The sequence below is a fragment of the Olea europaea genome, unplaced genomic scaffold (assembly GCF_002742605.1).
Source record: "Olea europaea var. sylvestris unplaced genomic scaffold, O_europaea_v1 scaffold456, whole genome shotgun sequence".
Lineage (NCBI taxonomy): Eukaryota > Viridiplantae > Streptophyta > Magnoliopsida > Lamiales > Oleaceae > Olea > Olea europaea.
The window spans coordinates 18,186-28,484 of NW_019262870.1; the positions used below are offsets into that span (position 1 = coordinate 18,186).

The following is a 10,299-nucleotide window of genomic DNA, read 5'->3' on the forward strand; positions in this document are numbered from 1 at the left end:
GTTTTTTTTTTTTTTTTTTTTGGCTCCATTATTGTATTATAAATAGATGTAAATTGTGAGGTTTAATTATCAAGAAATAAAAAAACTTCTTGTTTCCGTTTTGTTCAGTAATAACGCAAAAATCACCAAAACCAGCTTCCAGGCACATCATAAAACACTTTCCTTGAGATGAAATTTGCCCCCAGCAATACTATGATGCACTTGGGTATGTAAATTTGTCTTCAAGATACGGTGAAACCTCTAACAAAATATGGGAGAAAAGGGATGCCAAAAAAAAAAAAAAGCTCTTAGATGCAAAGCTGAAGGGGAGAGAGAGTATCTAATTGGCAATTCTTAATATAATAAGAGGAAATAAAACATTCTATATCTACATTTTACTTGCAACCTTCAAAAAGTTGCATTCTATCAAAGGTGGCTTTCCAATTTGAATTAGAGATTTAGCCACATTAAAAGAAACTCAAAAATTAAGGGAAAACGGAGAAAACCGATCAAAATCGAAGGGACACCACTCACTCCAGTGTGCCTGTCTCCTTGCTGGAGCTGGTGTCAAAACAGATAGGGGCTGATTTCCATTCCCTCTGCTGACTCCAGCAGGCTCCTCTGCCGGCTCCAGCATGTGTTACTCTTGCTGGAGGGGAAACCCTCCATTTTGGCCCCCCTGCACCAGCTGTAATGCCACAATTTTCCCCAGTTTTTTATCCTAATTCCATCTATATATATATATAAGTTACAAGCCTACCTTATATAATTTCCACATCATCCTACTGAAGATGGATCAAACAATATAACACCAATTTTGAAATTGTTCTAACATAGCCTTATATAATTTCCAAGTCATCTTACTGAAGATGGATCAAACAACATAACGCCAATTTTGAAATTGTTCTTACATAGCATTCAGAAATGAAAGAGGCAACAAGCCTTTACCCTTAATATTTTAGTAGACCTACATATTTTTGGGCTGTAATAAACTTTTTGTACCTAACTTGTTTTCAATTAGTATCACTCGTGATGCTGAGACCTGTTTTAACCAAAATAATGTGGAAACTATTTCATTTTATCGTAATCTTTTACAGATTAATATAGATGCTCTTTCATTTTTTAGGACTGCGAGCGAAGAGCAGTAACAAAACTATTCCATCATAGAATGGACAATTAGAAATTCTTTCAGTGGGTTGAGGTAAAATTTTCCTTCTTTTGTTGTCCAATTTTGAAGAGAATGGATTAAAGGACCGTTTGCATAGCTTTTGCTTTTGTTTTCTGTAAAAGAGCTTTTGGAAGAAGGTACCTTAATTTTTGTTCGGAAACTAGTTTTTAAAAGCACTTCTTATTCCAGAAATGTTTTTAGAAAATATTACATTGGATCAACTTCTTGTAAAAGTCTTTTAACTAAAAGAAGTACTTTCATAAAATTAGCCAAACAATCCAAAAATTGGTTTGAAGTCTCAAAAGCTCCTTTTGGCCTTTTCAAAAGCCATGCCAAATGGCCTTAAAGGTACTTTTCTTTCAATCTGCTAGGTTTGAGCTATACGTACACTTCTGAAGTAAAATGAGATAACCCGTCCATTCCAACCAGTGAAGTTTTATCCTCCCTAATCTGACAATTTTATCCCCTGATACAGGCTCCATCCTGGATTCCCTATATGCCATCTTCATCAACGGTGATATGGAATATAGCATGTTTGTTCATCTGTCTGTCTGTTTGTTTGTATTTTTTCTCTTCTCCGGTGGGACGAGAGGAAGGGTCAATTGCTGGCCGGTGTCGACTTTCTAAACTTGGTAAGGTAGAACACTTGGACGTGTCATGTCCGATAACAAATTAAGTTTCATTCCCAATAAATTTGGGAAGGGCTATACGAATGATCTTGGCAGGGCTGCAACATATTAGTATTACTGTACATCTCAGGTCAATAGTTCTGTAGGTATTATGAATATTCCATTCCTTCTTTGTTGCGATCTTCATTGCTGCGGTTGAATCTTTGTGATATTGTACTTCCTCTTATCATATAGGTGCTCAAGACTACGTGCTAAGGTTCAAATTGAACTATAAACAATGTACGAGCAATCACCAAGAGCTTGGTTTGACAAGTTTGCAAAAGTGTTGATGAATCAAGGGTCAGATCATACCATGTTTTTCCAACAATCTAAAGAAGGAAAAATAACAATCTTGATTGTGTATACGATATAATTCTCACTGGAGACAATATAACTGAGATAGATAGACTAAAGAAAAGCCTAGCCTCCGAATTTGAAGTAAAAGACATTGGACAGGTGCGGTACTTCTTGGGTATGGAGGTAGCAAGATCAAAAGGGGGTATCAGCATATCACAATGGAAATACATCCTTGACTTGTTGACTGGAAATGGCATGCTTGGTTGCAAACCAAGCAACACACCTATAGACTGTGGAAAAAGGACAAATGAGACAGGGGAACCAGTTGAAAAAGATAGATACCAACGATTGGTTGGTAAGTTAATTTACCTATTACACACCAGATCGGACATTGCTTTTGCAATTAGCGTTGTGAGTCAACATATGTACTCGCCAAGGAAAGTTGACCTAGAAGCAGTTTACAAAATTCTCAGGTATCTAAAGGGTACCGTTGGAAAGGGACTATTCTTCAAGAAGTGTGAAAAAAGAGAAGTAGAAATATTTACAGATACCGATTGAGCTGGATCAATTGAAGATAGGAGATCAACATCAGGTTATCGTGCTTATGTATGGGGAAATTAGTAACTTTGAGAAGTAAAAAACAGAATGTAGTGACAAGAAGCAGTGTTGAAGCAGAATTTAGAGCAGCTGTACAAGGGATATGTGAAGGACTATGGTTAAAAAAACTCTTGGAGGAAATGAGAGTTGGAATAAAATTACCAATAAAACTCTATTGTGATAATAAAGCAGCCGTCAGCATTTCATTCAATTCAGTTCAGCATGATAGAACGAAGCACGTGAAAATTGGTAGATACTTCATCAAAGAAAAGGTTGAAGAAGGAGTCACTTGTATGGTGTATGTCCCTATAAGGGAACAAAGGGCTGTCTCAACGAGATTTTAATGATTTCATTAGCAAGTTGGATACGATCAATATCTAAGATCCAACTTGAGGGGGAGTGTAGGAAATCGTGTATAAAGGAAAGATATTAAAATCTTTCCTTTGATAGTGTTGATTGATAATTTTAGGGCTATAAATATTCTCTAATATTAGGAGATAGTTTTTTTTTTTTTTTTTTTTTAAATTGATCCCTCATCAATTTAAAACAACCAACCCGTCTCTGCACTTTAATCTCATAACACTTAATATCAATAAGTCCGAAATTAAACCCGATGGATCACTTTAATGGATTAAAAACTTTAAGATAGCAACACACATTTTAATTTATATACATGTGTAGCCCCATATATGTTGGAATCTTCCAACAATCTCCCACTGGGCCATACATGTAATCTTTTAAATGTGCACAACATTATGAGCTCAAAATTTGCTATTATTATTAGGGCATTTCCAAACAATCTCATCCATTAGTCATATTGATGTAGGATCAAAATGATTTTCGTCACATTTAGCATGACTAAATCCATCAATGGTCAGGTACACTCATACAACCAAAAGACATAGATCAATCATGGGAGCGTAGCATGGAAATTACATGTTATATGATCCAAACATGTCTATTTTCAATTGGTCCAACCTTATTTCTTAAGTGAGATCAATACTGAATATAATAACAAAGTGAAATGAACTGAATATTATATTTCTGTACATAAAAAATATTCAAATACACAAATGTGTCCAATTAAATGTAAAGCAATAAGAATACAAACTCCCACTAAAACACGATATCCTCAATAAATCTGACACCCATACAAGCAGTGTGCTCATGAAAGACCTTAGGTGGCAATCCCTTAGTAAGCGAATTCGCAATCATGGAGTTCGTCTCAATGTACTCTATGAAATTTTGTCCACTCTGTACTTTTTCCTTCACAACCAGGAATTTAATGTCAATGTGTTTTGACATAGACCAAACATGCATGAAGGATCTGTTTGGTATATATTAAAATTAGATTTTTAATAGATTTTGATGAAAGTTGATGAAATATATGGTTAAAATTAATTGTTGTCTTTAATTTAAATTTTGTCAAATTTTAATTCATACCAAACTGGGTTAAAGGTTTTTGTCAATTGGACCCTTCACATCAATTATGCATTATTAATTACTTATGGCTATATTATGCAGATTGCCTATCTATTAAAGACTTAAAGTTGAAATAGAAATATATATCGTGGCTATGATTTACCTCTAATGTCAAAATAAACTGCCTCTTTGAATTTAAATTCAACACTTTATTAATAAAAATTAATTGGTATAACAATATCTCTTCCATTTAAAATGACTTAATTAAAAAGAAAATCATTAATAATCAATCATTATATATCAAATTAAAATGAAATTGTACGACAATATTGAGTGAATATTGTAAATAAGTTTTAGAACGAATGGAAGTTTAAGTCTCTTAAATTTATTTTTCATTAAGTCTATTATAACATTGTAAATAATAAAGATTACTTGTATTTTTAGGGGAGTGTATTCTATTGAGACTTTAGAAGATTTTGATTATTATTGTTTTTGATTATTTTTTATTTTTTATGTGATGACTTCTAAGATTTCGTGTATTTTTAATAAATTTGTATGGAATTAATGAAAGTCTTTTATAGACTCATATGGACTTTTACTTTAAAATTTTTATAAACTTTTGTAGAATTCATTTCACACTTGAAATAGAATTTACATGGATTTAGTACAAGGGTATTAGTTCTTACAATTTCCCTTTTTCTTCTCCCCCCATATAATAAAATAACATTTTAAAAAGAATAAAAATTTAATACCTTGATTAAATAAATAAAAAAATCAATAAAAAATAAAATCAATATTCAGTATTATTAATATAATATACCCTTGTTTGAGCCTCATTTTTTTTGGGAAGAATGAATTTTTGAATAGCGTATTGATGGAAAATGTATGATTAAAAAATAAGGAAAAAGTTTTGAATTTACGTGTAATATTATTTAATTGAAAAACGTGTGGTTGAAATGAAATCAAAACACTGTTGAAAAATGTATTTTTTCAAAGAATGGGACTCAAACAAAGGTATACATTTAAAGAATAAATAAAAATCAATATAAAATTAGTCTATATAAAATTTTATAATTTAATTAAAAATAGATAAAAAATGAACGACAAAAGAATTTTTTTTTTAAAAATCTAATGTTCATAGTATTGAAAAGAAAATAAATAAACAATAAGAGAAAGAGAAAAAAGTAGAAACAAATTTAATCAATAGAGAAAAATAAATTTTAATCATAACTCTAATGTTTTTAGAAGAGAAAATGAAAGAGAAATATTGAGAAAAATATTATTTTTTTTGAAAGTTTCACAAAATCTTGTGATTAATGAAAGATTAATTTTGATATTTTATTTTAGTACTTTATACTTAAAAGTTATTCATTTTTTTGGGAAGAATGAATTTTTGAATAGCGTATTGATGGAAAATGTATGATTAAAAAATAAGGAAAAAGTTTTGAATTTACGTGTAATATTATTTAATTGAAAAACTTGTGGTTGAAATGAAATCAAAACACTGTTGAAAAATGTATTTTTTTCAAAGAATGGGACTCAAACAAAGGTATACATTTAAAGAATAAATAAAAATCAATATAAAATTAGTCTATATAAAATTTTATAATTTAATTAAAAATAGATAAAAAAATGAACGACAAAAGAATTTTTTTTTTAAAAATCTAATGTTCATAGTATTGAAAAGCAAATAAATAAACAATAAGAGAAAGAGAAAAAAGTAGAAACAAATTTAATCAATAGAGAAAAATAAATTTTAATCATAACTCTAATGTTTTTAGAAGAGAAAATGAAAGAGAAATATTGAGAAAAATATTATTTTTTTGAAAGTTTCACAAAATCTTGTGATTAATGAAAGATTAATTTTGATATTTTATTTTAGTACTTTATACTTAAAAGTTAGTATCTTGGAGACTTTAATAAAAATATCTAAAAATTATTAAAATTTGAATACTCTAAAATTTATAAAGACTTTTAAAATTTTTAATTGAATATATCATGACTTTTAGAGATTTTTTTTTTAAAGTTTATAAAAGTTTTCATTGAATACATCAATATTTTCGAAGAGTTTCAAAAAGTTTACATTGAATATCCCTAAACTTTTTAAATCCCAAAAAATATTAAAAAGTCTCGATTGAATACTTTAGATTTTGCTTATTTGCTACTCCCTTCTTCACATTTATATAGACTTCAGTATTTTCTTGTCTCAATCATATAGTCCTTTTTTTTATTGAACTTGTTTTGTTTTGTTCGTTTACTAATATACCATTTTTAATTTGTCTAGTTATAACAAATTTTTTCACTTAATTTTGAAATTGTATAAGTATAAATAAAGGTAAATTAGGAAAGTTATTGGCAAAATTTTTTTTAATAATAAATAAAATTTCTTAATTTGTGTGAAAAATAAAACAAACCTATATACATGGGACGGAGGAATATTTAATTTTGGTTATTGATCCGATCAAAACATTGAATTAGTGAATATTAATTAAATCAACAATTATCGTCAGAAAGTTTATTTATTTATCTTTCTAAGCCATATATATTAAAATTACTTTTAAAAGTATTATTTTCGTAAATAAATATAATTGCTTTTAAAAAATATTAATAAAATAAGTACATTAATTAAAAATTTATTTATTATATAATATAATAAAATACAAAAAGCAGAACTATTTCTTGTTCTCGTGTTTTTCTCCTGCCATTGTTGAACAGAAGGAACAAACGATGGAAGCTCGCACTCTCTTCAAACCCCTTAAACCCTTCAATCTCAATCGTATCAAATTCATTCGCATCCGATTCTCTTCCAATTTTTCATCTACCAGAATCCACACAGGTCAAGTATCACTGCAAAATGGCGCCCGGCGCTCTTTAGCCGGCAATCGGATAACTTGCACCTGCCTTCCTCTGTTTGCCGTTATAACTGGGTTTTTATTTCTTCTTGTATACCGGTGTAATTTACCGTAGTTGGCGTAAATGTCTTTGCTTTTACACCCTTTTGCAGGTGGAGATAGAATGACTAAAAGAGCATATGATGGATTGCTATTAGACGCCGGGGGCACTCTCTTGCAATTAGCGAAGCCAGTTGAAGAAACTTACTTAACAATTGGCCAAAAATATGGTCGAATTTCAGCCTCAATTTCTTTGGCAAAGATCTTTGTATAAAATTTAGAATAGTTCTATTTTTACACCCTTACCGAATTGTTTACCCCTTCTCACATGTAAGTGGGATGCGCGTGAATAAAAAAATCTCAAAATGTGGTCTCCACTGCCCTGTTTTGAGTAGTCGGTAAGGGATTAGGTAAAAGAATTCGGCATATGTAGCATGGTCCTACAATTTATATTCATCTATATGCTAGAACTATTTGAGGTTTAAGGGTTGTTGTGAATCCTGGAAATGGTGTTTAATTCAATGGATTTTTTTCCTACTGCAGGTTTGAAAACCACAGTAGCTGATATAAAGCAAGGTTTTAAAAGAGTTTTTTCGGCTCCATGGCCAGAAAAACTCCGATACCAGGTTTGATGGAAGTTTCATAATTTTATGACACCTTAAGATATCAAAATTAATTCTTTTTATGAACCTGGTACATCAAATGAATTATCTATTAATTTTTTATTCTTGTACTAGTGCTATACTACCAGGCATAAGACTAATTCTATGATACCCAAAATACATTAAATCGACCTTAAGTAACTTCATAGAACTGTCAGTTTCAATTGCATCCTTGATGGTACTTAAGTACATTTGGCAGGTATCATGATGAAATAATTCTCGAGGCTGTATTTTAGAAAGTAGTTGCAAAATAGGTTACGAGTTAATGCGATGTTGAGAGAGAGAGAGATTTGGAATCCTATATTTACTGAAAATGAAATTTTAAATTAATTATAGTAAAGATGCACAATCTTTATAGAGGATGTTTGCAGCCTGTAAGGAATAAACCTTCAAAAGGATAAAGAATCATTTAATACATTGTGCTAGTCTACACTGCATTTACTATGTTACTCTCAAGTCTCGACACTCCCCCTCAAGCTAAACTTGGTTGAGGTTACTACATTTAGCTTGCTTCTGAGCCTATAGAAGTGAAGATCTGAGAGTTCCTTGGTAAGAATATCCGCTGTTTGATCTTGAAGGGAACGTGTTTAGCCCGAAGTTATCTTTCAATAACTTTTTCCTCCACAAAATACACATCAAGCTCCATATGTTTTGTTCTTAAATGAAGTACTGGATTGGATGATAGAGAAACTGCACTTTTATTATCACACCATATCATTGGTGCTTTACTTTGTAAAACTCTAAACTTCCTTAATATGGTTTGAAGCCACAGGATTTCTACAGTTGTACAGGCCAAGCTTCCATATTCTGCTTCCATTGTTGATCTTGAGATCTTAGGTTGTTTCTTGGAGCTCCATGAGACTAAGTTTGCTCCAAGATAAACACAATAGCTCAAAGTGGATCTCCTATCATCCGGATTGGATGCCAATTTTGATAATCCTATAATGTGTAGGTTCTCTGGTCTTCCTAACAGACACCAATACTTAATTGTTCATTTTAGATATGTAAGTATACTATTAACAACTTTCAATGTGCGTCCAGAGGACTTTGTATGTGTTGAAATACCTTGTTGTCACTATAGGAAATCTCTTATATAGTGATTGTAGCATAGTGAAGAGCTCCAACAATATGTCATGGCTCACCTCCCTCAATTGGGTCATTTATTTTTATTTATCTAGTTGGGCTTGTATAGTGGGCTAGCCCAAGCTCTTTAGGTTGTTTTCTTCTATATATAGTTGGCTTTGAAGACGATGAGGGTTGTAGATTGATGAATTAAATCGTGGCTTTTGCCGGTTGTCTTCCCTCTTCCTCTCCCATTTTTCTTTTGCTACTGTGTTTCTCCCTCTCTGGTAAGTTTCTTCTTTTGGCAGCTTCTTCCTCTTCTTCCCTGTTTTTCCCTTCTTCTCCTCCTGTTTCTTCTTCTCCTACTTCTTCATCTCCCCTTCTTCTCGGTTCTCCTTCTTCTCTTCTCTTTCTCTAATTCTGACTTCCACTTCCCTTGTTTTGTATCTATCTTTGTCGTTTTATGTAATTTCAGTTTAATCATGAAATTATAGCTGGGTATTCGAATCCCAGTTTAGCACATTAAACTTTTTGAGTTGATTTGGATTGTAATTTAGTTGGCTATTGGAGTTGAGTTGGTTATTGATTCCTAGCTAATTATATTCAATTGTGGGTTGATCTTGAGTAGAGTTTAGTTGGTTATTGATTGAAGTTGAGCTCCAACCATAACACAATAATCCGGTAGAATGATGCATTTTCAATTGGATCACCAAACTTTGACGAGAGTGGAGCATTGGTGATCGTTGGAGTGCTAATGCTTTTGTCATTTGTCATTCCAGCATGTTCAAGGAGGTCAGTAATGTACTTGCCCTGACTGAGATGGAGAGAGCCACTCTCAGTCAAACTGACCTCAATACCAAGAAAATATTGCACAGAGCCGAGGTCTTTGGAGGCAAAAGTTGATGTAGAGATGATCACATTTTGAACTTCTTGGGCATCAACCCCAATAATGATGATAATATCAACATAGGCTAGGATGAAGATACAAAAATGGGGCTTGAACAATAAGAAAAGAGATGAGTTCGCCTTGGAGTTAATGAATCAGTAGTAACCAGGACCAGTTTGAGCTTGTCGAACCGAACTCGAGGAGCTTATTTAAGATCATAAAGAGCCTTATGGAGCTTGCAAGCTTGATATTCAGCAGCTGGATCGAACCGAGGCGGTTGAAGCATATAAACACTCTTCAAAAGTTCCATTCAAGAAAGTATTGTTGATATCGAGTTGTCTTATGTTGTGCAGTGCAGGGGTCAAAATAATACATATGGTCACTGGTTTTACAATTAGGATGTACAATCTATATAGAAGACGTTTACAGCCTGTAAAGAGTAAATCATCAAAAGGACAAAAGAGTCCTTTAATACATTGTACTAGTCTAAACTGAATTTACCATGTTTACCCTTAATAGTTAAACATGGACATCCATATCATTTATGCAAATTGGTGTTTTTGAAATTTTTTATCTAAAAAAGTTCAAATTGATAGCTAGGGCGATCCCCCCCCCCCCCCCCCCCCCCCCCCCCCCCACACAAAAAAAAACAAAAAAACAAACACCC

At 32.0% G+C, this 10,299-nt stretch overlaps 1 protein-coding gene and 1 long non-coding RNA gene across 3 annotated transcripts in view; both read left to right on the forward strand.

Moving 5' to 3' along the window:
- The first annotated feature begins 46 nt into the window (after nt 1-46).
- Nucleotides 47-2,007, forward strand: LOC111388130. The gene is made up of 2 exons (XR_002701513.1): nt 47-1,180; nt 1,623-2,007. It is a non-coding gene; the product is annotated as an uncharacterized LOC111388130 (long non-coding RNA).
- Nucleotides 2,008-6,811: 4,804 nt separating this feature from the next.
- LOC111388131 (haloacid dehalogenase-like hydrolase domain-containing protein 3) overlaps nt 6,812-10,299 on the forward strand; it is a 6,368-nt gene continuing 2,880 nt past the window's right edge. For both annotated transcript variants that reach the window (XM_023012806.1, XM_023012807.1), the window contains exons 1-3: nt 6,812-6,967; nt 7,136-7,252; nt 7,566-7,648. In XM_023012806.1, coding sequence (XP_022868574.1) covers nt 6,859-6,967; nt 7,136-7,252; nt 7,566-7,648 — 309 coding nt within the window. In that variant the 5' untranslated portion in view covers nt 6,812-6,858. The remainder of the gene's footprint in view (nt 6,968-7,135; nt 7,253-7,565; nt 7,649-10,299) is intronic.